This window comes from Propithecus coquereli, unplaced genomic scaffold (assembly GCF_000956105.1).
Source record: "Propithecus coquereli isolate 6110/MARCELLA unplaced genomic scaffold, Pcoq_1.0 Scaffold19, whole genome shotgun sequence".
NCBI classification, from domain to species: Eukaryota; Metazoa; Chordata; class Mammalia; order Primates; family Indriidae; genus Propithecus; species Propithecus coquereli.
In genome coordinates, this window is record NW_012143856.1 from 4,665,669 (window position 1) to 4,692,592 (window position 26,924).

The 26,924-nt window shown below is 35.4% G+C and overlaps 1 protein-coding gene across 1 annotated transcript in view; it reads right to left on the bottom strand.

The window, feature by feature from the left end:
* Positions 1 to 26,924, bottom strand: part of MME (membrane metallo-endopeptidase) — an 89,899-nt gene that overhangs the window by 7,375 nt on the left and 55,600 nt on the right. Inside the window, exons 17-22 of the mRNA XM_012642865.1 lie at positions 17,435 to 17,493; positions 9,027 to 9,146; positions 7,363 to 7,496; positions 7,194 to 7,259; positions 4,267 to 4,362; positions 3,863 to 3,939 (exon numbers count right to left, since the gene is read on the bottom strand). Coding sequence (XP_012498319.1) covers positions 3,863 to 3,939; positions 4,267 to 4,362; positions 7,194 to 7,259; positions 7,363 to 7,496; positions 9,027 to 9,146; positions 17,435 to 17,493 — 552 coding nt within the window. The remainder of the gene's footprint in view (positions 1 to 3,862; positions 3,940 to 4,266; positions 4,363 to 7,193; positions 7,260 to 7,362; positions 7,497 to 9,026; positions 9,147 to 17,434; positions 17,494 to 26,924) is intronic.

The window sequence follows — 26,924 nt, forward strand, 5'->3', positions numbered from 1 at the left end:
ATAAAATAATTTATTATACTGCTGCTGTTTATTCCCTTGGCAAATAATCACTTGTATTAAAACATCTAAGAGTTAAACATTGTGTGAGCAACAATGGACTTTATATCCTATAATGTATCTGACTACTCCTGCCCGTAATTAATGGGATTTTTGAGTTACTGAATAAGCTTTTTACAATTAATGGTTCCTCTGACAATCTTTTGTTATTTCTTTTAAATGAAGAACTTGATTACAGGGTTAACTGGCTTCATTCATGAATATGCTATATGATCTTTATCATTAACTAACTTTTATGATTTTTTTCAAAGCAAAGTCACATTGATGAATGCATGTTCCACTATACATTCACAAAGAAATAAATGCCTGAATAGATTCCCAGGTATGGACTAAAAGTTAACGGGTGCTAACAGAAATTTTACAAAGTTCACCAAAATCCATACTGATACTAATAAAATATTATTAACAAATGCTAATATTTAAGATAAATGGGGGAAACATCAGTATTTCAAAGAGTTTAGCCTAAGCAGGCTAAATTATAAAATGAGAAGGAACAAAATAGCCGTATTTGTTGGAAATGTCTACTTAAAACACTATAAAGAATATTCTTTCAAAAATATTAGAAATTAAACTGTGAAAAACATTTCTTGTCTTGTTCGTGATATTAGGTCTATAAAGTGCCCTTTTTTTCCCTGACTGGACAATAATATTGAACAATCTAAGCATCTAAATCATTTTTTATTTGGACTTGCTTTAAAAATTATCAAACCCTCATTATATTATTATTATGTAGAAATATTATATCTAAATAATTTTAGAAACACATTTATAAATTATACAGTATCATTATAACAAATAATCATTTTCTGAAGTGACTATGGATGGCTAACTAAAATCTGGATTTCCCAAAAGTACTCAATATTTAAATAATGGATTCAATTTCTAGACGATTAAAGGGAAAATGTTTTTTTGAAAGGTTTGAAAGTTTATTTTAGAGTATACAAGGCTTTAGCTACGAAGAAGAAAATTATAGGTTAGAGCTCACAAATATGGTTTTATAGATTCAGCTTTATATCAAGTATATTTTGCCTTTTGTTTTTAACAGTGTGGCTTTTTAAGCACAAGGTTACAAATATCCCTCTATCTTAAAACCATAAACTACCAAGCATACATTTTCAGTAGCAGCTCAATGTCTATTAGTTTTGAAAGTTCTTTAAAAAATTTGTTTTACTTTATACAGCCAGGAAGCAGCCTGTTTCCAAAACTAAATGTAACCTCAACCTTTTGCCAAGGAAATCTCTTTACCTCCAGAGAAAATAATTATTTCCTTGACAAAAGATTGGCACTCCATTTACCCGTGAAAAAAAAAATAAGAAAAATAAAAACAACACATACAACTTCTCTTATTATGAATGTAAAATAGTCAAAGGGGCATCTTTGGAGCCAGAACAAAAAAAATTAAAGATACAAGTAATTTCACATATTTATAATAAAATATTGTTTTCAGTTTGAAATTGGGTGTATAAAACAATTACCTACCTATCACTTAATTGGTAATCAGTTACTGACATTCTAAACTATGCAGAACATAAGAAATAAGCAACAAAAGCCCTTGACTGTCAGCTGATAGGCCAATGTTGCAAAGTCCATAAACCTTCTTCATGGGAATTCTTATTCTGTTCGTCCCTCTTTTATAAAAATAGTTTCAGTACTAATTTTCAAACACTTATATGTAGTAAGTGTCTCGTATACATTAACGTGAATCCTCCAGCAATTCTCATGATAATTAATCCTCATTTTACATACCAAAAAACTGAGGCACAGAGTTTAAGTAACAGCTAGTAAATGGTGGAACCATGGTTGGAACTCAAATGTTTCTTCCTTCAAAGCTTGCGTTTGCTTTTACCATCTAAGCTTAACAATATGTTTTCTGAGCTATCAGAATGCAGGAATGAGTGGCTAAAGGCAGGCAATATAGTAAAAGGAAAGAGAACTAGGGAATAAACAGACACACAGAAAAACTCTAGTAAAAAGCCAAAATGAAAAGTCAAAAAGCATCAGCATTGGTGTAGGAGTAAATAGTTCCACACACCATAGCTTTTGAGGATTTAACTAAATAAATAAAGAGCAAAACCACAGCTAATGATCATAACAATAGTCTGTTTCATGAGAAAAAAGAGGCTAGATCTTGTTCAGGATACTTTGTTAAGGCAAGAAGGTAGAAAATATATTTTAAATAGAGAAATTTTAATACAGTGTTTAGGATGAAATGTTAATATTCAAAAGAGACAAACTTTACCCTGTCAAAAAATTAATTTGCAACCTCTCATTCTTAGAGGATGACAGATACACAAGGTATCATAAAGATACTACTTAAATTTACTGAGGTTTTTATGGATATATGTTTTAGTTCATGGGGAAATGCAGGACAAAGCTTTGACAAATTAGATTATATGGTGGTTTGTGTAAGCTTCTAGTATTCTCAGAATTAGATTCTTACACCTTAACTTCTGAAGATGTAAGGAAAAGACAACCTTTAAAAATTAAAACTAAAAGTTTCTTAGATAAACCATAATGGGTATTGCTCCAGTGACTTTGTTGCTCATTACCTAAAAAGCAGCTAATTTAAATATCTTAGCATGACTAAATTTAGCTTGAATTACACACGATAAACAGTTGTTGAGCAAATGAATTTTGAAACAACTGTTAAGGCAAATACTAGATAGTGATGACGATAATGACAATGATGATACTAGAACAAGCTGAGTAAATTCTTTAATTTTTAAATGTGTTACTTTATTGCTTCATAATTGAATGTGTTTTCCCCCATAAACAAATGTGTTTTTTCCCAGGAATGAATGATCCTGCAGTATGTTCACATCCATTTTAGATAGGGCTTTTGAAATTTATTCCATTAGTTCTCGACTGTTCTCAAATTCCATTTTCCAACCACCCTGCTAAACTTTTAGTTTTTTTTCCCCCAGAGTTTCTTGCCTGAGAAGTGTAGCTGTTGATTCGCAAATGAGTGATTGAGTGTTATAGCACATGGGAAAGGGGGAGCATTAGAAATTCTGTCCTAGAACACATAGGGATCCAGGATTTAACATTCAAATATTGGTTGGAATGATTCTCTTTCAGTCCATTGTTCTCTTAGATTTTCTAATTTGGGAAGGACTTTGGGTGTCTTCTAACTCAGTCTTCCACTGTAGGGCACTTTTCTCCAGCACCCTGGATGGGCTGATCTCTGACTTCTGCGTCAGTGTATTCTCTCCTGGAGTTTTGGGGACAGTGCTATTCCATGTTGAAAAACTGCTAATTAGTAGAAGTTTTTCTTTATGTTGAATGGAAATTTTTCTTTAAAATTGGGAATTTAGTCTAAGACTAAACCATTCACAGCCTCTTGGAAATGTCTTTATGCTAGCTTTAAATAGAGCCACTGTACTGAGGCCACATCTTTGTTGAAATCCATCAGGTGCTGAGCCTTGGACACATAGATTTTAAGAAAAAAAGCATCCAAGGCTATGCTTGTGTAAACATACATTGTATCTTGTTGATCTTTTGACTCTTAAAAAAAAGGGGGATGGGTATATACACACCTAATGGGTGCGGTGCGCACCGTGTGGGAGATAGAAACACTTGAAGCTCTGACTCAGGTGGAACAAAGGCAATATATTGTAACCTAAACATTTGTACCCCTGTAATTTGCTGAAATAAAATAAAATAAAATAAAATAAAAATGATAAAACAAAAAAAAGCACTGGATTTCCAAATATAATAGAATCATAGTTAGAAAAGGCCATATTCCAATTATGGAAGCAATCAAGCTAATATGGGAGCACTTTAGTTACTCTTCATGCCCACATACCTGAAATTGCCTGGACTGTGCACATCTGTTTTAATGGAGTTGATTGCATACTCTGGCCTGTAGGTCCCACACCACACCTAGGATAGACAGGAATAGAAAAAGCAAAGCAGTGTGCTCAGGTTCAATCAAGGATTATTTGTTTGAGCAGGTTGGGAGGAGCAAGCAAAATTAAATTGAAATTTGCATTCTTCAGCCATTAAGTCTCCAAATAATATACAACCAGGAACACAATTATTTATCATTAATATGATCTGACAGTCTATCATAAACAATGAAAGGTGGTCAAGTCAAATGCTCTGCCACAATTGATAAAAACAAGAAAACTGAGCATGCACTATCTAACTTACTGTGAAATTACAACTCAAAATGATTCCCACATCTATCATTCAAGAAAGATACAATACCTGGGCAAAGTTCAAGAAGAACAGTTGTTTGTGATTTAGGTCAAGTCCAGGAAGTAATTTTTCTTCACCATGCTTTTTAACATAATTCTGATATGCCTAGGCAGTTGATGAAATAGAAAAAAGATGATTATAATTTCTGAGTTTGTATATAAACCTATGTAAAAGACCATGTAACCAAGTAATTAACCTTTATATTAAAATCACTGTAATAATACATAATAATAATTTAGATGTGGCAAACTACAACTATTTCATGGATTAGAAAGAAAACTAGAAGTTATTTTTAAATGCTCTGCAAAGAACAGGATACTGATTAGCAGATGACAAGAGCCGGGCACATGTCAGATGATCAACAAATGTCAATTGAATGAATGGATGACTAAAATAAGTGATGTAAAACTTATCTAAATGTTGTTCTATGGATGAAGCCAGTCACTTGGACGAATGGATTGCCAAGGAAGTCTGAAATTGCTATGTTAGGCTTAGTTACTACTCTTAGCAAAATAGACTCACACCAGACTTAGGTTGAGTGATTCTTACCAAAAGTCAAGGGATTTTCTTGAGATTCCTTAGAGGCCTAGTACCTTATGAGCCTGAGAATAAGGCTATGCAACTATTCTGGTCCCTTGAAGACAAGACAAAATAGACTGAACTTCAGTTGCATTAGGAGGAAGAAATTCAGGTAACTCGAATGTCAGAAAATGTTCTTAATTCCTAAGGATTTACGGACATTATCAAAAAAAGATAGTTTTTCTCTACTAAATATTCTTAAAAAGGGATTGGCAACAAACTTTTTGAGATATGTCATTTCCAATTTCTAATTGGCTTCATTATATTCTAATTCTGTAGTTTCTCTAGGTGAGGGTCTCTACAGAAGTACCGTCAATCCGAACTTTGGCTAGATTTTCTACAGCAGTGATTCTCCATCTGGCTGTATATTAGAATTGCCATGGGAATATTAAGAGCACGAGTGCCTTCCACTTTTAGCTAAGATGGAGTGACAGGGATTGGATTTAACCCGCTGCTGAAGCAACCAAACAATGGACAAAATATATGAAGCAATGGTTTGCATAACACTGAACGTCAAGGGGGAAAAAAAAAAGAGAGAGATCCCTGAGAGATGGTAAACAAACAAAGTGAGTCCTATGACAGCCAAGCTTATTGTTCTGAGAGTTTTCAGCCCATGACATAGGAAGGAGAACCTCAGTCAGAGCCTGGGGAACTGCTTGAGTTGAGGAGAAGCTGAGAGTTCAGAGATACCAAGAACAGGGTACTACAGAGGAGAAAGCTACACAAAAAGAAAACTTCAGAGATCGCAAATGATCACCCTCAAGCATTCAGCTTAGTATTGATCTGGAGATGTGTATGAGCAAACTACTCAATGCTAGGAGAAGAATCACTCAAAAAGATTAGTGATAACAATGCCTGGTACATAGGACAAGAATGGAAAACCCCAGGTTTTACATAGCAGAATCTTGTCTCAGCAGTTGGAAATAATTGTCCCTAGACTGAGAACTGTCCCAGTCTCATCTAACAAGTTCTAAAGCAAGACCTAAAAGGAGCAAATCATTTCCAAGGAATTGAACTGTATCCTAGAATAAAGCTCAAGAATATTTATAGAAAGACAAAACAAAACAAATAATCCAACACCCAAAGAGGTAAAATGCACAATGTCTAGCATACAGTAAAAAAAAAAAAAAATTACCAAGCATTCAAAGCAGTAGCAATCTACCGTCCCTCAGGAACTGGCTGGGAATCAGTTTTTTGGAAACATCACAGCAGGCTTAATCTCCCAAGCTTCATACTCTGATTGTCCTTGATCACTGCCAAGTCACAGGACCCACCATTCATGCCTCCCTACACTTCTCTGATGCTTCCTCTTCCCAGACCCAACCACTCCTGTTCTTCTCCTCCCCTCTAACCCAAAGATTTCTATGGTGAACAAATAATTCTACATTCTTATCCGCTCCACCAATCATTTCACGCATCCCTGTTTTAGAGGAGCCCAGTTCCAGTCTAGGAATATTTTGTCCCTGTACCATCCCAAGCAGACTCTGCTCATTCTCCCACATGTAGGCTACCTCAGGGTTGAGAGAAGAATTCAGAATCCTCCTTACTTCTCCTTGTTGCTTCTAAGACCACCAATCCTCCACCCTTTTGTGAAAATCCCTACTTTTTTTATGCATATGGCATCCACTAGAACATCCTTTGCTCAGATCATCAAATAATGCCATTTTTTATGGAGGCTCGTTGCTATATCACCAGCACCTAGAATAGTGCCAAGACCACAATAAAGTCCCAATAAATACTTGTTGAATACAAGAATGAATGGAAAGCTAAATAGAATCCTAAGTGATGCTCCACTGATAATACTCCTTTGCATGTAACAGTTTGGTTGACTGTAAGGCCACGTGCTGGAACCATATCACTTCAGTCCCCTATCTTATCATGGCAAATGAACTGTGGTTTAATATAATGCCTCTAATTTATGCTGATTATTGTTCTCAAATGCTACCCCACCTGCTGCAAAACTGAGGGTCCTGTTCATTATATTGATCAATGAGACTGAAATAATTCTTCTTACGGGACATCCTTTGTAAGAAATTTATTTCAGAGATTATTTCTTAGAAAAATGTTGCCTCCTTTGTGGAACTTTCATATCTCCTCATTTCTGTTGATATAACATTCTCTGATTAATTTTCTTGGCTTTTCACAAACTTAAGAGATGTGTTCAGCTCTATCATATCAACTGTATTAACCCTTATGATTTGTATATTTACAATAGTCTTTCTCTTTACATTTTTTCCATTTTCATTCATCATTTACTGTTTATATTATATGTGTTTTTTTGCAAAAGGCTTTAAATGAATGATTAAATATGATAAATGCTCCAATCACTAAAATGGAAAGAAAACATTATTACTCACTCTGTATGCTTGGCCAATGCCTCCATTGTCAGCAATGTTTTCTCCCAGTGTATTAATTCCATTGAGCTGTTAAAAGAAGACCCCTTATTAGGATCATTAAGAAAAGCATCAATAGTTCACTTAAGATTGAATATATTTAAAACTTTTCAAGAGAATGCTAATGACGTACGTGCTGTCCACCTGCCAGGTCCCAGGAAAAGTTTCCATACTGGTATATCATGCACTGGGATTGTTCTTTAAAATTATTTGCAGATTGTTGAGTCCACCAGTCAACGAGGTCTCCATCTTTGTTAAAATTTCTGCCTGTAATATATTTATTTAAGTAAAATGGGAGCTCATTACAACAAGAATTACAGTAAGATATCTTTAATTCAAAGTGTGAGAACCAAAATACTTCTGTGTAAAATTGGACAGATGATAGGAGACACCACTGTCCCTCCCCATCCACAGGTTGGGAAAGCCTGGACTGCGGGAGCTTATTTGCCGATGTGTCTCAGCACCGACACAGATGTTTCATACACTAGGCTCTTGATATCTCAGGTGAGGCCACCAGACAAAACACTCCTGATATCATGCCTTGTTCTGTTGGATGGTTTTCGACTCAACCAAGTCTGTCTAATTTGATATTTTGAGGTTTTTAAAAAGGTTGAGATTTTTATTCTGCCATTCATTTCATATTCTCAGACCCTTCATGAAACATGAAACTATGGGCCCAGTTTCCCTCTACTGCAAGCACAAAGAAAAAGTCTTCCTTTTCTCCTGAAGCTTTCCTGCCAGCCCTAAACAACATTGATCTTTCTTCTTTTTAAGCTCCAATTGCATTTATATATGTCATATGTTTTGACATTTAATTTTATCACCTTTTTAATATTTATTAAATATTAAAACGTAGCTAATAAGAAAAGGGCTATGAAGCCAAACCACTTAAACTCACCTCCTGATTCCACCAATTCTTAGCTTTGTAGCATCGAGAAAGTCTTTCATGTGCCTCTATGTTTTTAACTTGAAAAATGAAAATAGTACTAGTATTTACCAGTTAAGACTATTGCATAGTTTATTTGAGTTAATAGACACTTAGTCTTTTAAAAAATTTACCCTTCCTGCCTCCTTTTCTTTCTCTGGCTCTCTAAAGTTGGGTCTAGTTAAGGTTTAATTATTTTCTTGCTACTGTTCTCTTTTTACTTTCTTCCCACTTCTGAACTAATCATTTTCATAGCTTTAACTATCATTTCATTACATATTTCACATCTTTTCTTTTATTCCTCTTAGGAATTCAGCTTTCATTGAAACTCTAAACCTATTTTTTCCATTTAGGGAAGCATATAAACATTTAAGTACCTACTGTTGAAAAGATGTGAACGTGGTAGTAGGTATAAGATGAAAAAAGCCAAAAAAGTTCCTAATCAAAGGCACTGAAACTTGAAAGTCTCATGGGAACTCGGATAGGCAATACTTTCTGATTTTATGAATATGTCTGACTCTCAGACATGGACATAGACTGTTATCTCTAAGGGTCTGGCAAGATAGGTAACATATGATCAGAAAATAAGACCAAGCATTACCATCGGTGTTGACAAATATCACAGTGTTTTCTCAAGATAAGTATTTGCTTTATTCTGCCAGAGTGTACAGCACACACTGCTTACTTCAATATTATAACTTTTTGATCTTCTTAAGAAACAGTTTAAAGAGAAAGCTGAAAGTATGGTGAAGATTAAGCTAATGATACACAGATGAATACATGTGGTTTTGTACTGATAAAAATTATAATGACTTGTAATTGAATTTATGAGGATATATCTCAGCCAAAGGAAAATGTCAGTTGCACTTTACCATTGTCATCGAAGCCATGGGTGATTTCGTGTCCTATGACCATGCCAATGCCCCCATAGTTCAATGAGTTGGACTGCTGGGCGCTGAAGAAGGGAGGCTGCAGAATGCCAGCTGGGAAGACTACAAGGAGAGAAGGTGGTTAAGGATGATTTGTGGTATTATTCTATGACAGCAGGCCTGGGGTCAGCGTCCTGCTTGTTAAGGCACTGTCCAGTATGTTGGTTTCACTTAGGTATATAAGAAAATCTTCCGCAACAGAAACAAATGCAGGCTGTTTGTTACTGATTACAACAAAGAGTTCATCCTGGAGTGGCACCCTAATCTATGATTTATAATCACAATTCCCTGTACACTCGTTTTAAATATTATTTTCTGCTGTAAGGAGTTTGGAGCAAGGGAAAATGAAAATCTTCATTCAGATGGTCCTTTCCCCCTTATAAATATGTGGAAGAAATAGTTACTCAATAACACAAATATTACTTTTAATGTTATCTCTAAAATTTTGTCTATCTACAATAGCATCTTAAATAAAAAGCGCCACTCCACTGAAGGTATCCCTCAATCACATAACCTTATTTTACTTTCATCAAGGTACCTATGACTACCTTATATTCTGTTTATTTGTTTATGGCTGGAGTTTTTGCTTTTTCTGTCTGCCCCACTTCCACCTTAGCTCCTGAAATATTAGTCCTTTAAGAGCTGAGATTTGTGAGTCTGTATATACATTTGTTTGGTTTTTGTTCCATCTGTTTTTACAGTTCATTAGCTCTAATACCTCAAACTAGAACAGTGCCTGGGAGGAACATAATCAGTACACAGGAAATGTGCTGAATAAATGAAGTTTTCATATGTCTACTCTGACATCTGCAGTACTTGCTAACTTTCTCCATTTAGGGGGTCTCACAAACACTTTAAATTTAATGAGTCAAACATCAAAGTCTAAGCCATAACCATAACTCTCTTGACTTTATTATTTCTGCTAGTGGCATTTGAAGGATCTCAATCACCCACGAATGTTTCTATTTATCTTAGCTACCTCCTTTCTTTTACAAAGCCTTTTACATTCTACTTAGGCAAAGACCAGGTGATGTGCCTTCCTACCAGTAGTATCTCTTTGGTTTATCTCTTCCTGTCAGTATTACTGCCACTATCACGCTTCACACCCTCATTCCTTGTCCCAAGAATTCCTTGTCTCCTCACTTCTTGTCTCACTTAACTATCTATAATCTATCCTAAATTTAATCTAGAATCTGAATCTATCCTGCAGCCAGTAGCAACTCTGGTCATTATTACTCTCCTGCTAAAAATCTTCAGAAGGATTCTCACTGGTCTCTACAGCATCATCTTCACCTCCCCCAGGCCCCGCTCCATTTTCCTCTTATAATACATATTCCAGTCAAACCATGTTTTCACTATTTCTGAAATATACTAATAATGTGCTTTTCTTCTCTTCTCTTGGAATACATTTCATTTGTTTAATAAATTTTTGGGTCATGTTGTTTGACCATAGAAAGAAATTAAAAATAATGCCCACAGTTTAGTAATTTCATCTTTCATGTTTTAAAATTCTAGTATCTACTGAGTAACTTAAACATTATGTTCTGAAACAAACAAACAAAATCTTTAGTATCAACACCTGTTATCTGCAAAGCCCTGGGCCATTGCTATGTGGGATATCAAGAATATAACAGAAGGGCCCTGACATTAAGAAACTTAAGATCTAGTTAACACAGAGTAGCTAATGTTGTTTCTTTGTCTTTCAGGTAGGCTGAATATGACATAACCTTACATGGGTTTCAGGGATAAATATTAGATATTTACAGAAGAGACTTTAAAAATACTCTGAGCAATTTAATTGCTCTCCAGACTTTTAAAAAATTTGGAAAGTTGCCACAACATTCAGATGACAAAATAATAAAAAAATACTTTCGTCCTTGAAGAATTTTGATGAAAGTTATACCTCACGTGTAGCTGCCTGAGCTAAACAGTGCCAAGAAATTATTTTTAGCTTAAAGTATAAAAATTATGCACAGTACTTTATTAACTTAAAGTGAATACTATCTCCCACACTATGTACTTTGATTAAAATTTATCCATTATATAAAATGCTCTTATGAAACATGCTATCAAGACTAAACATTAACTATAAAGATCTTGCTGCTTTAATTATACCCTGATATGCCATTCTTCAGGCAAGTGATAAGATTTTTGTGGCTCATATTAAATACTAGTTTTCAAGTTCCGCTTTGCTAATTATGATCTCCCCTTTAACTTCCTCAGCTAATCTTGTTAAGGGGGATTTTCCTTGTTAACCTTGTTGCTGCCACTGATAGACTTCACAACTGTTGTTTATAACCAACTGCTTGGTTGTACATTTTTTACATTCATAATTGTCAACAAGTTAGTTAATTAAATTAGACACTGGTCCATGGAACAAAAGACTGTTTCTCCTCTTCCTCCTCCTCTGCTCCCCCACCTCCCAACCACTTCACCGCAGCAACTTTCCTAAATTATTTTTAAAGGCTGTAAGCAATTCAATTTTAGAATATTTCAGATAAAGCTCATGTTTGCAATCAGGTAAAATTTTTTTGGTGGAAAATAATTAAATATTCTTTTATATTAAATGGGGTAGCAACATGTTTGGAAACATTTTCTAAATTTTCAAGTCTGAAAATAATACTCCTAGGAATGAAAAAAGACAGTTTAGAAAATGTAATTATCTCGAGGTATTCATAGACCATACAGGCTGAATATAGGAAATAGCTTACACATTTCTAAAATTTAAAAATATTCATTTAAAAGTTTTCTACTGAAATTTTAATGTAAAAGGAGAATACAGCAATAGTAAGATTTTCCATCCGACTCGATCATTTCCTTGGACAGGAGTTTAAGGTTTAATAAGATGATTCAACTCTGCCTGGAACTTGCAGAGAAACATTTGATAAACATGCAAGGGCAACTTTCTTAATGGCATGACAAGGAAGGTTTCTAGAGCGCCATGAAGCAACTGTTCAAAGGAAGAGGAAGAGTAAATTAAACACTTTCAATATGCCTTCTTTTCTAGAAATTGACTTCTTTGTTTATGTGAAGTGGTCAGGGGTGTAACAAATTTGAATATGAGTTCTGACAAAATATGGTGGGGTTGAATTAAAAAGTAGAAATTACTGATATGAGTAACTCCCTAATGATAACAAAATATTTTTTAAAATAAAAGCATAAAGTGACCAATCCCAGGAAAAAGTGTATATAATCTAACTTGAGGTGTTTGTATGTCTGTGTGTGTGGGGTGTCATGTATGTAGTACATGCTATTCTCTACCAACTCTAATGCTGTAATCAATTTCATACCAAATCCATTAAGACAGTGCTACAGAAGATATGTACGTATGTGTGTATTTATATGCACACACATATTTCTCTCAAGGAGAAAGGTGAAGATCTGAATCTTCAATTATTTTTAGTTAAGACAATTCCCACTTTGAAGATCTAAATGAATTGTCAAAGAGAAAAAGTGCATATTTCAAAGATTTTCCCTCTTGTATGACACTTTCCCCTTCTTGAACTTCTGTTATTAGCAGACAAGCAATGAAAAGAGGTTAACAAGTTTTCTTATTTCATATTTCCATCAGATGCATTTATCTTGAGAATTATTAAAAAGGTCTTTCTTATATATTAAGAATGGGGGGCTTGGAGTGGTGGTTCACTCCTACAATCCCAGCACTTTGGGAGGCTGAGGCAGGAGGATTACTTGAGCCCAGGAGTTTTAAATGAGCCTGGGCAACATAGAGAGACCCCCATCTCTACAAAAAATTTAAAAATTAGCTGGACATGATCGTACACACCTGTAGTCCCAGCTACTCAGGAAGCTAAGCCAGGAGGATCACTCGAGCCTGGGAGTTCAAGGCTACAGTGAGCTGTGATCTTGCCACTGCACTCCAGCATGGGAGACAGAGATAGACTCTTTCTCTAAAAGAAAAATGCTTATTATGGCCAATTATTCATTATTCAGAGGATAATTGTCTATTTTGTGAAATGTTGGGCCACTTTTACCTTCTTTTTCCTTTTGCTATGTGTTTGTTTGATTTGAGGACAACAAACTCAAAATTAGAACATTTCCAGGTCTTCTCTGATCAGAGAATCTCTGAAGTAGACTGATTTTGAGCCATCTCCAGGGACTTGGGATAATTCAGAGTCAAATAAGGTCCTGTCTTGGGACCTTAAGCTGCCTGGGCCTACTCTAGCTGAACATGCCAAAGTGGTCCTACAGAGGATGTAGCAACACCAGGTCTGATAGCATCCAGGTTCCTCCCTGAGCTGAGCTGAACTGAAATGAAACTATATCCCTGAGTCTTCCCTAATGCACAGCTAAGGGTCTAGGTTGCCTCACTATGCCTTGGCATTGTACTGAAAATTAATTCAGTGCAATGCCATAAATTAATTACCTACCTCTTCTTAACTTAAAAGCAATGGAGAAAGGTGAAATCAAACTTTAATAGTCTCATTGTAGAATAAACTAGATCGTACACTGAGAGAACTACTGAATATTAAAAATAAGTTTTCAAAGTGAAGACCCTCCAGAGAGAAAGGCATTTCTAAGAAAAGGTATGAATGGTTTTAGGAATATATTACAAAGGATTGACTACATGGTTCCAAGGAGTTGATCATTAAGCAAGTTCTGGTCTGAGTTTAGGCAATCATTTCCATAGCCAGATGACATATTAGCTTAGACTTTGAGCTATTAGCTAGACTAGCTAGACTCTATTAGCTTAGAGTTTGATTTGAACCTGGGTGCGCATGTCTTACTTATTATTTATATGTTATATAAAGACTATCTTTTCTGGTTACATCATATAATTCATTTTCATGTCATGTACCAAAGTAAATTCCAGATGGATTAAAGTTTTATTCCAAAATTAGAAACCATAAAAATACTAAAAGAAGATGTAGATAACTTCTTAACTTACCTCTTCTTAACTTAAAAGCAATGGAGAAAGGTGTAATCAAACTTTAACATAAAAGGATATAATTTTGTTTAAGATTTGTTTATTAATCAATGATAAATGTCTTACAGGATTTTTCATAATTTCTAATTGGTAACAGAGTTCAAGAAAAATGAGGCTTACAACAGACTCTGAGATAGAAGAAGAGTAGTTTAGAATAATGCTGAGGTTATCTTCTTTTTTTTTCTTGTTTTTTAAGAGAACAGGGTCTCGCTCTGTCATCTAGGCACCCAGGAATGTAGTAGCATGATCACGGCTCACTGCAACCTCAAACTCTTAGGCTCAAGTGGTCCTCCTGCCTTAGTCTACCGAGTAGTTAGGGCTACAGGCATACATTACTATGTCTGGCTATCTTTTAAAAAATTTTTTGTAGAAATGGGGATGCTTGGTATATTGTCCAGGCTAGTTTCTAATTCTTGGCCTCAAATGATCCTGCTGCCTCAGCCTTCCAAAGTGCTGGGACTATAGGTGTGAACCACTGAGCCCAGCTATCTTCCCTTTTGCTTCTGAATCACACTTAGAATTGAAGGGCAGGACTGAGCCAACCTAGAGAACTAAGTATATCTGGAGGCTCTACTGTTCATTTAGAACACCTCTGGCAGTATTGAGTCAGTTGGGTACCTTTCTAATGCTAATAACCCTCTGAAAAAACTGGGTCCATTTATGTGATAAGAGAGAAAGAGTTCAAAGATGTCCAGACCTTCCCAGGAAGAGAAAAAATATATCTTGTTCATATTAAGTCATTCAGTTATTCATCATATATGACAATTCATTCATGTATTATTTTTATGTATGTCTGTGACATTACTATTAGTAATCATAAATAGTTAGGTAAATACAATTTCATATGGTTCAACTTAATATAATTGAGTTTTTAACTTTTTAATCTCCTTGGTGGCTTCCAGAATGAAGGCGACATAGATAAAAAGCTATCTCTATCAGAACTGGCATACAGAATTGCCAGGAGAATTGCATCTGGGAAAAGTAGGCTCTTGGAACTTTCAGCCACTTTAAGATGTTGATGCTTAGGAAGTCTTAAAGTCAATATAACTTCATATGGCTATATTTAAGAGACTTTAAAAAGTGCTTAGAAATAAGAAAAACCATTTTAGCTATAAATGGGAATATTATAAAAGAAACAAATTACTTAATGTGGTTTGTAATACTTTAAATTTTGAAAGCATTCCCACTAAGAACTGGAACAAGACAAGGGTACCCACTGTCACCACTTCTATTCAACATAGTGTTGGAAATCCTAGCCAGAGCAATCAAGAGAAAGAAATAAAGGGTATCCAAATCAGGAAAGACGAGGTCAAACTATCACCTTTTGCTGATGATACGATCTTATATCTAGAAAACCCCAAATACTCCACCAAGAGACTCCTGGAATTGATAAATAAATTCAGCAAAGTCTCAGGTTACAAAATCAATGTACACAAATCAGTAGCATTTCTATACGCCAATTACAGTCTCTACAAAGAGAACTATGAAATAATGAGGAAAGAAATTGCAGATGACAAAAAAAAAAAAATGAAAAAACATATCATGCTCATGGATTGATAGAATAAACATTGTTAAAATGTCCATATTACCCAAAGTGATTTACAGATTCAATGCAATCCTCATCAAAATACCAATGTCATATTTCACAGACCTAGAAAAAATAATTCTATGCTTTGTTTGGAACTAGAAAAGAACATGAATAGCCAAAGCAATCTTAAGCAAAAAGAATGAATCTGGAGGCATCACATTACTAGACTTCAAACTATACTACAAGGCTATCATAACCAAAACAGCATGGTATTGTCACAAAAATAGAGACATAGACCAATGGAACAGAAGAGAGAACCCAGAAACAAAACCATCCACACATAGCCAACTGAGCTTTGACAAAGCAGACAACAATATACACTGGGGAAAAGAAGCCCTTTTCAATAAGTGGTGCTGGGAAAATTGGATAGCCACATGCAGAAGAAGGGAACAGGATCCATATCTCTCACCACTCACAAAAATTAATTCAAGATGGATAAAAGACTTAAATATAAGGCATGAAACCATAAGAATTCTAGAAGAAAATATAGGAAAAACTCTTCTAGATATCACCCTAGGTAAAGAATTTATGAAGAAGACTCCAAGGGCAATCACAGCAACAATAAAAGTAAATAAATGGGCCTTGATTAAATTAAAAAGCTTCTGCACAGCTAAGGAAATAATAGACAGAGCAAACAGACAACCTAGAGAATTGGAGAAAATAGATCTATTTTCTCAAGCTATATATTCACAAGCTATATATCTGATGAAGGGCTAATAACCAGAATCTACAAAGAACTCAAGCAAATCAGCAAGAAAAAAACAAACAACCCCATTTAAAAGTGGGCAAAAGACATTAGCAGAAGTTTTTCAAAAGACAGACAAATGGCCAATAAACATATGAAAAAATGCTCAACATCACTAATCATCAGGGAAACGCAAGTTTAAACCACAATGAGATATAATCTTACCCCAGTTAGAATGGCTTTTATTAAAAAGTCTGAAAACAATAGATGCTGGCTTGGATGCTGAGAAAAAGGAACACTTATACACTGTTGGTGGGACTGAAAATTAATACAACCTCTGTGGAAAACAGTATAGAGACTCCTCAAAGAACTTAAAGGAGACCTACCATTTGATCCAGCAATCCTACTACTGGGTATTTACCCAAAGGTAAAGAAGTCATTTTATCAAGAAGATACCTGCACTCGAATGTTTATTGCAGCACACCACAATTGCAAAGATGTGGAATCAAGCCAAGTGCCCATCAGTTCATGAGTGAATTAACAAAATGTGGTATATGTAAACCATGGAGTACTACTCAGCCATAAACAGGATGAATTAATGCCTTTTGCAGCAATTTGGATGGAACTGGAGACTATTATCCTAAGTGAAGTATCTCAAGAATGGAAAAACAAACACCACATGTACTCACTATTAAATTGTAACTAACCGATGAGCACACATGTGCACAGATGGAAGAAAAACTCAGTGGAAATCAAGCATGGGGTGCAGGGGAGGAGGGATAAGTGAAACAACCTAACAGGTACAATGAACACTATCTGGGTGATGGGCACACTTACAGCCCTGACTTAAACATTACAAAAGGGATCCAGGTAACCAAAAACATTTGTGCCCCCATTATATTTTGAAATAATAATAAAAAACAAGTAACCAACCAACAACAATAAAATTAAAATTTCCTATTATGGTGGAAAGAGGTACATGGATGCACTTATTTTCAAGAAGTATATACAATAAATCAATGACTCAGCCTCAGCTGTGCCTATTTTAGAGTATTGTAAACTGGTCATACAAGTGCACTGCTGATTGGGCATAGTAGAGAAATATTAAAGAATTATTTAGGAATACATCTTACCTATCTGATTTCTGCCTGAAGAATAAAATGCATTGACTACAGCTGCTCCGCTTATCCACCTATAAAAAACATAAGAACTCATTACAAATGATACTGTATTATCTGATTCAATCTGCTCACCATGATAAAAGCATTATTACTATTCCTAGATGACTTTTAACTTTCTATTTGAAATATGATCAACAAATTAAAATTAGCTTACTAGGTGAGAGCTCATTTGAAAGTATTTCTATTTCTTGAAAACATCAGCATATATCATATCCAGGTCTGCAATCTGTTATTTTATTTGCATGCATTTTTGTGGAAGCATCTGACAGTGCAAAACCTATTAACATGTATTTTTTCAGAAATTGCAATGAGTTAAGATTAGATTGAAACGTATTTAGCTTTATGTTCCTGAGACTAGGTAACTATGTCAACAATTCTGGATCAGTTGACAGAATATTGAAGTATAGGTCCTCAAAATTTCAGACTCAAGTATATTTAAAACAATTTAATTCTTGATTTATAAAGAGCATTTTAGGGAATTAATCTTTCTCAGGTAGTCAGATTGGAGTAATGTGCCTCTGATTATTGCCATTTAAATCTGTTTTTTAAAAATCCAACATTCCTAATTGAACAAAGGTATATTTTTACATGACTCTAAAATGAAACCCAGGTAGTTCTTAAGTAGAGCTGTTTGTCTGTCTATGCCACATTTTAGGCTCTGCAGAGAACCTAGAAATTTTATAAAATACAGTCCCTGACTTCAGGAGACTCTAGTTTAGTTGAGGAGATGACAAAGACATATAAGTAATTACAACACAAGACTGAATGATAAAATGGTAAAAATAGCTCCCGGATGATAATTTGAGGGCTGAAAGATAGGAGCCAATGTTTCCATGTCTTTCTGCTCAGAATTTATGAAGATCGTCTATCAATAATCATGTGTTTAGAACTTTTGTGCAACAGGAATAGTATTCTCATGTCAGTAGACTTACATACATTGTCATATACTCACTGAAAAATGGACACTTTGACTTCAGATAACCTCTTAAATGTTGGTACACATGCATATACTTAAGGCTATTATATATTATTATCTTCATTGTGGTTATTCTACTTTTAGGGCAAAGTGTGACAATTATTATCCTACTCACAAAAGGAGTTTACAGTAATTAGTACAGTAAGGTTAAATCAGAATTGTTTCTAGACCCTGCTTCACCAGGTAAGCAGTACAAAGTCATCTGCCCAAATCAGCATTTTAGTTACAATATCAGTAACTATTGTGGGATGTCAGAGGTGAGTCCCATTTTGATCTCTTAAAAACAACTGGCGAAGGGCCATATATAACAACTTGCTGATAAATTCTTAGTAAGTACGGGTGTTGTCTTCTCCAATACTATGATTAAGACTTTGCACAAAAAAGATTTGAGACATTTTAAAAAACGCAGTTAACATTTCTGTCAATTTTTCTTTAGAAAGAAAATAAGCTTGGAGATGAGGAAGAATGGTTGATAAATGTGTTTCTTTCTTAGTTTTTTACTGTTGTTGCTGTAAATGGAGAAAAACATTTCAAACAGGATGGGGGACTGATACACCAGTCCTCCTTAATTTCATCAAAGCCAAGTCATCAATATTTTAATACTTCTTTCAGGTTGATGATTACAAGAATATAATTTTATTTATTTTAATTAAATTCCACTTGCTTCCCGCATAATTTGTGGTGACTCACAAGAAAAACACATATTTGTAAACCCAGGGACATTAGACTACAATTGAAAGATTAGAAGCTACATAGAATGAGAAGATTTCATTTATGTGAGTAGGAAATATTATAAGAGAAAATATTTATATAAACAAAAATTATAATCAGGAAGAATAATATAACTATGTTTATGTCTATTTACACAGTTACTCTGATGTAGGTTCAAATATGGTTCCAATTTGCCAGGCAAAAGGGCCCAAATGGAAAATGTGCTCACATTACTCATGAGGGAAAATACTGTTCCTTCAATGATTTGTAACATGTATTTCTGACACATCAGAAAACTCTGATAGCAAAAATGGCAGCAAATTTTATATGTAAACAGCTTATAATTATTAAAATTTTAATTACTATAAAAGTTAATTACTATAAAAGTTAATTTAATATGTTTCCAGGTCTTACTGGTTTTAGGGTTCAGTTTCTCAATTATGAACTTCTGATTTAGGGATAGTAAATTCTGAATGGACTCTTATGGGTAATTACAAATAATACTTGCAAATTGGCTCCGGACTAGTCAAAACTTCTAAATGAAATAGAAAAGATGCCAATCCAAATTGTTTTTAAATTAAGTGTTATCACAGAGGAGAGGAACTAGATATACAAAACTGATGTTTCAGACAACAATAGATCTCAAAAGCAGGACATGGATGAATGAAGTTTATACAATATTACCCATCTTGTGTTTATTGCTTTTGTAAAAATAAACGTCATTATCTTTTGTTTTAGTGCTTTTCTCTTCTTCTGTTACATTGTTTCTAAGGGCTTTATGATTACATTTTGATTAATGTTCATAACTTTCCAGTAGGGAGAGTTTTGCATATTAAAATGTCCCCTGTGAATTATACCTTCAAGAAAATGGGTAGTTATTTATGACCATAGAATACTCAAATAAAATTAGAATTATGGTGGTTGGGTTTACAGAACACTAGTGTGTAGTATTTGCCTCTTATTTCTAGAGATTTTTCATGATGCATCCTCAGACCACTCTGGGGAATTATCCTGATTCAAAAGCACAGAACATTTTGTCCCTGGTAATGATGAGAACTTGAAGTACTGTGATTAGATCATTACACCTTAAATAAGGTAATGGTAACAGCTATAGACTGAATGTCTAATATTGTGGTCAATCATGAAATATCTCACTACGTTAATGTAAAAGCTAAATTAACAGGGCAAAGAAAATGCTTTCCAAATGAAAACAGTGATGTAACAAAACCTATAAGTTCTTTTGATTTGGTGGCAGTCTTCATAAATGGAGAAGTGTCCATATATGGAACATAGACGAATTTGAACAGCAGCACAGAGAAGAGAAAATGTACACACAGAAGAGAAAATCAAATAGTGTTGATTCTTGCCCTAAAATAATGGTTAGTACAGGTTACTCAGAAATACCCTTAAAGTGTGGAGGCCAGACACTAACGGCCTCCACAGAGCAGTATCAGACCTGAGAGATGAAGCCAAAATTCCATGTTGTTCCCTTTCTGTTCCCCTCTCCAGGGATCTATATGTGTGGGTGTGTGTGGTATAAAGTGAAGAGTGGGAAAGCAGTAAGTAAGAAACTTTATTCTTCATTTCCAAAATGTAATTTTGTCAGGTAAGCTTATACTTTTTTGGGGAGTATTTAATAGTAAAACAAAGAGGGGCCGCTATAAGCAGCAAGGCCCTCAAAGCTGAACTAACAGCATGGGTAGGGAATAGAACTGAAATACACTTGAGAGAGGGACCAGGTGTTTCTCCTCTGTCTCTTATTACCCTGAAGAAGCTTAGCGGTGATGAAATGAAAGTGCATGGACATCATTTTCATAGCAGGGAGGAAAAGCAGAAGCCAACAGACTGATCCTACAGCATGTCAGATAAAACAAACCCACAGGATTGCAATGGCACCTGGAATAAAATTTCTCTTTCACCCACTCTTGTGTAACTTTAAAACTTAAGACAACAAAATTGTTAATACGCCTTTCCTGCAAGTGTTCAATTTCTCAGCATCTAGTAGTCTCAAGGCAATTCCTTTGAAACTAGCAGTGCAATATGATAGTTTTTCTGGGTCTTCCTCAAGTACCCCGAGTGGAAAGAATTTTTATCTTGTGATCACAATAATCACTATAATCCTTTACATTTATCAATATTCTCTTACGAAGACTTCAAAGCTTTCTATATACTTTCATTCATATTTCAAACCATCCATACAATATAGATGGCAACTACAATTTGCAGGTGTAAAAAGTGAGGCACAGTATGATTATTAAACTCTTTTTCCTAATACACATATAAGCTAAGTGATATAACTGGGAAAAGAATATTTAAACTAAGGAGAATAAGAATCTTCTCAGCTTCCAATCAAATCTTCTACTTCTATGCTGTTGATCTGCATCATACACAAAATTTCATTACGTTGACTAACACCATTTTCTTGCCATTCTCTTTAAAAATGAAAATGATCATTTCTTACTACTGTTTCACACTTAGGATCCCACTTCCCTTAAAGTCTTTGGGATGCTGGCCTCTATACTACCCTGAACTAATTCTAGAAGACCAATCATGACTAGACTATAACAACTACAATAGCTATTATTTACTGAACACCTAAGTTACACGCCAGGCATATTATACAACATACAACACGGTAATGCAAGGCAAAAGTAGATGTTATTCCCAGTTTATAAAGGAGAAATTAGGGTTCTGAGGTTATCTAAGTTCACACAGCTAATAAAAGGCAAAGCAGGAATCCTGACTCAGGTCATCTCCCCTACCCTGACTCCATACCACAGCACATGCTCATTCCTCTGTTCCATAAGGTGCAATGTTTTTCCCAAAGGCAGATGCACAGCACGACCAAGGAACTTCATTAAACTGTTCACCATTGTTGCGTGAGAATTGTTAACATAACTGACGTACTCTCAGTGACTCACCTGAATCTGTCTGAGGCCAGGACTTTCATTCTGACACTAAACTGAGAGAATATACTTTTCTTTCAACGAAAGGTAACAGAAAATCACTACTCTGATGTTCTTCCTAGATGTCATCAGTTGTTTGTGTGTGGTTCCAATTTGGCAACAAAGCACAATCTTTCTAGTCTTAAATAACTTAATATATGTGTACATGCATGTATGTGTGCACACACACATGTGGTATGCTAAGTTCAGAGAAATTCCCTATTTTGGAGACATGTGGGTGGGTAGATCATTTCTGTCAGAATTTTCTTTCGGTGGCTTTTTCTACTGATTTAAAGTAATCCTGGGAACTTCCAGGAAAGATCTGAAACTTCTTCCATCCTATATAAGCCTTAGCACTGACATAATTTGACATAAGGCTGTTGTCTGCCTAGCTTATTAGAGGGTAACTCCATGAAGGCAGGGATGTTCCATGTTTTGTTCTTTTTTTTTTTTATTTCAGCATGTTATGGGGGTACAGATGATTAGGTTATGTATCAAAAAGTGGGCAAAGGATATGAACATGTTTTGTTCTTAATTGCATCGCTAGGTCTTAGACCAGCGTTGGGAACAAGGTAGGCACTTGATAACTATCTGGGCTGTGGCATATCAATGGGTCCTTCAGTCCCCCGAGTGCTAACTCATCTCACCCTGTGACTTTTTGACACTGGAGGGCACCACTGCTATGCACACGGCACAGAGCAGTGACAATTGGAGGCCATGCACCATCTGGACAACATCCTCTCCGGAGATTACACTGGAATAAAAGTACCAGTATTATTTTGCAAAGTTCTCTCAGTTTAAATGGAAGTGTAGGAAATTTTGATTGTCTTGTTTGAAGACGATATATATATTTTAAAAGAACTATCTAAAGCTTAAATCTTTAAATTATTCAGCTTTCCTTCCTACTTCCCCTTCCCCCTCTAAAAACAAAACAAAATAGGATCCCTCCTCAGACGCTAATTTAAAAGCAGAAATGTTTTTGCTGGTAAAATATATTTCTCTTACAATCTAAAATACATTGAAAAACCTCGAAGATTTTGTTGGCTAATGGAAGTACAAAACATGGAAATCTAAAATTTTTATCTATTACAACATGCGCATAACATGAGCATACCATGGCACTTACCGTCATGGAAATTTAGAATGATTTGTTCAGGTTTAGTCCTACTATCTTATATTCAGGGTCTTTCTGGCTGAGTAATACTTGCTGAGTCAAATAATCTTTTTTACAAATCCTCTCTATCTACACCTACAGAGATCCATTTGTTTCTCGAGTGTCCAGCACTTTGCACGCCCACTCTGGACAGAGTCTGTTGACTTTCCACCTCTGTGCCATCACATTTACCCACACAAGTCCCACATTTTTTTTTTTTTTTTGCTATCCAAGTTGAATAATACAGGACTTAGTTAGAAAGAAGGCTGGTTATAGAAACATGAGTGAAGGGGAAAAATCAGAAGGGATATTTCTGAAAGAAGTGAGGTACTTCCCTACCTCTCAATAATATGTTCTTTTTCTCTTGTGTTACTTGATGTGGAGAAGCCCAGGAGAAAAATGTTATGGCTCTTATCAAAACTTCACACTAAGGGCCACAGAATTTTAGTGCTAGAAAGAACCTTAGAAACATTATACAGTCTAAGGCAGCCTACTCATTTTGTAAGTAAGGAAACTGCATGACTTTTAAAAGGCCACAGATGGTAACTGGCCGAACTGGCACACTTTAAAAGAGTATTAGAGATTCATTGCAGTGGCAAAACTATGACATCACTTCACAGAGTGCCAACCACTCTGCCATTTTTGGTGGTGCTGGCCTTTCAGGAAGAACCACAGAGTCACAGCTATTGAGCTGCCAACTTCGGGGTAGGGGGGTTCCACTTATTTCAGGGGCTCGCCACCATTCAATTAGCCCAGATTAGAAAAAACTGCAAGCTTGAGGCAACCAAGGGAAGAGAGAAATGAGCCATCCATTTTCGTTTTGTTTTGTGTTTAGTGAATCCTCTGCTCACCCCAGTATTAATTTAAATGCTGACATATTGTTTTCAGAGAATGTTTTACCAATAAGTAAAGATTTAATTGTGGTTTAAAGAAAGTGCTGTTGTAGCACTTTGTTTCCTTATAATAGCACAGCAAATGCTGCCTTTCATCAGATTTAATTTTTACTCACCTGCCTCTTGAGATTGCAGGCTCCCAAGTGAAGGGCAACATCCTATTTGTCTCTTTATCCTCTACTGTATTTAGCACAGCGCTTTACACATAGTAGCTGCTCAATAAATCTTTATTGAATTGGCTCCTGTCAATGTCAGCATGTTTTTATTTTGCTGCATAACAGCAGGAGAGATGCAGCAATGAAGTAAGTCTTTGTAGTTTCTGAAGAGTAACTCCAGGGCTCAACAGCCATGATTCACAAACACTAGCACTCCCTGTCACAATTATATCCCAGAAAGTTCTGTCCTGAGAATCTAGCAAAATAATGTCTAAAACCAACAGAAGAGATGCATTTTGTTTTGTTCTTATATGTCTTTTTTCTTTAGAGGTTTGTGTTTGTTCTATGAACTCTAAGTGAATAATCTCCTAATTCAGCACTATTTCTATTTGATAACAAATTTTTGAAATTCTTTACAAACTGGCACCAAATACTTAGAAGACGTATGTTTCAGATAATTTTGGGAACACATACTAGGCACATAGAAACCACAACCAAGAGCTTTTTAAATTTAAATCCCTATCCTTTGTAGGTGCTCGCTGCCCTCATGGGCAGAAGAAAGCCCTTGCACCAAATGATTAACTTGGGTTGTATCACCTGCAGACTTTGACTTCTGCAATTTTTTGAATTTGGTAAGGTTGATGTTGCACATCTTTACCAGCCATGACAGTGAAATGCTTGGATGTGACAATTTTCATTTTAGCAGCTGAGCTAGCCTTATCGGCATTACAAACTGGCTATTTTATCATTTATTCACCTAATAAACATTTATGAAGTGTCTACATTCTATTCATCAGTTTTCAAGCTCTGTTGACACAAGGATATCTTTCTGTTTTCAACATGGGCCGGTGCAACTACATGTAGTAAAATGCACTGGTACTTTGACTAGAATGTACACGTTATCGTGCAGGCACGAGGTGAAGACAAACATGTAATCGGGTGCTATGAGTAAGGGGGGACACTTAAGCTGAGTTAAACCATACATAGGTTTCTTTTGGAGGAACAAGGCAGACAGAGTGGTTCAAGTCACGAAACCAAGAGGGGAAAAAGAGGAATGATTTGGAAGTAATTAGTATGGCTGAAGCTTTGGGCACCGGTGGGGGATAAGGTGAATCTAAAGGAATTCTGGAGAACTAGTGGGAGTTATGACGAGCCTTGGACCTCTTCTTAAAGAGGTCATGCTTCCCGAGACAGACAACAGGGACACTTTAAAGGGTTTTCATCTGGAAATGACATGATTCAATTTATGTATTGCAAAAATCTCTAGGGCAGTAGCATGGAGGATAAACTAAAGATTTATAAGATGATTGGTGATAAAATTAGGAAACAAAATTGAAATAACTCTGGTGAACAAAGAGCAGTGTCTGAATTAAGAAAATGACAATGGGGATGGTGAGATGGAGATCTCCCCCCATTCCTGTATGATATTTTAACAGCACTGAGGAATGTAGAATTTTTTTTTTTTTGGTATAGGGAGATTTAAATGAGATATCACTGTAGATGTCAGGCATGACAGAAAGGGATTAGTCTAGAATGATTTGAGTCCCTGGTTTCTGTCTTGGGAGTAATACGATGGAGGTTGTTAGAAGTGGGTAGATATGGGGAGACAAGATCATTAATTTTGCTTAAATGGCAAATGCTGTGTTTGTAGGGTCAATGGGACATCTCCATGGAGATGTTTCATAAGCAGCTAGACATTTGAGTCTGGAGCTCAGCAAATGGAACTGAGTCAGATACAAATATTCAGCTGTCATAACAATGGTAGAAGGTGTCAAGAAGTGTATGTGTTTGCTCAAATGAGAGCATATGGAGTGGGAATAGAAAATGTCTAGACGTTTACTAGTTGGCTAATTGAATTTGTTTAAATGAATTGCTGCCTTGAAAATTTAATGCATCATCATTTCTCTAAAGTACCCTACAATATAACCCTCAGTTATATTGTCTCGTCTCCGTTCCCTCAGTTTTGGGTTTGCACACGTATTTCTCCCACAAGCCCTTGGGAGCGATGAGCTTGAGCATCTGAAAATATAATTCTCCAAGATGTAACTACAGGCCACGTGAACAAAATAGAGATTATCTGTTTGAACATATGCAGTGAGGACTTAAACTTGGTGCTACATAAAAAAGGAAAGAATATAGGGTAGTGACTTAGTTGCTATTAAATGGATATGAAGTAAGTCAGAAATGTTCATGATAAGAAATTTCAACAAAATAAGAGGAACTTTCATTATATTGTATTGGGATAGGGCTCAGTCCTAAGGATTTAATGCAATTACTGTCAAGAGTGTTTCTGATTATTTTGGAAGACAAAAGTAAATTTTGAGCTTAATCTGTCTGTCACATTAAAGGCATCATTTTGTGAAAAATTCCATAAAATTAAATGTGAACAGGAATGATAGAATAGGAAAAGGAACTAACACTAACTCAGGGTTCTCACATGCGAGGTGGTACTTTAGAAGAATACCAGCATCTGGGTTCTGGACACAAAGCAATTACATCACAATCTAGGGTGGTTGACCTGGGGAATCAGTATTTTTTTAATGGTCCCCAGGTGATTCTAACGTGTAGCTAGACTTTTGAACCTTTATTTTCTGTATACAGGCAGAAGA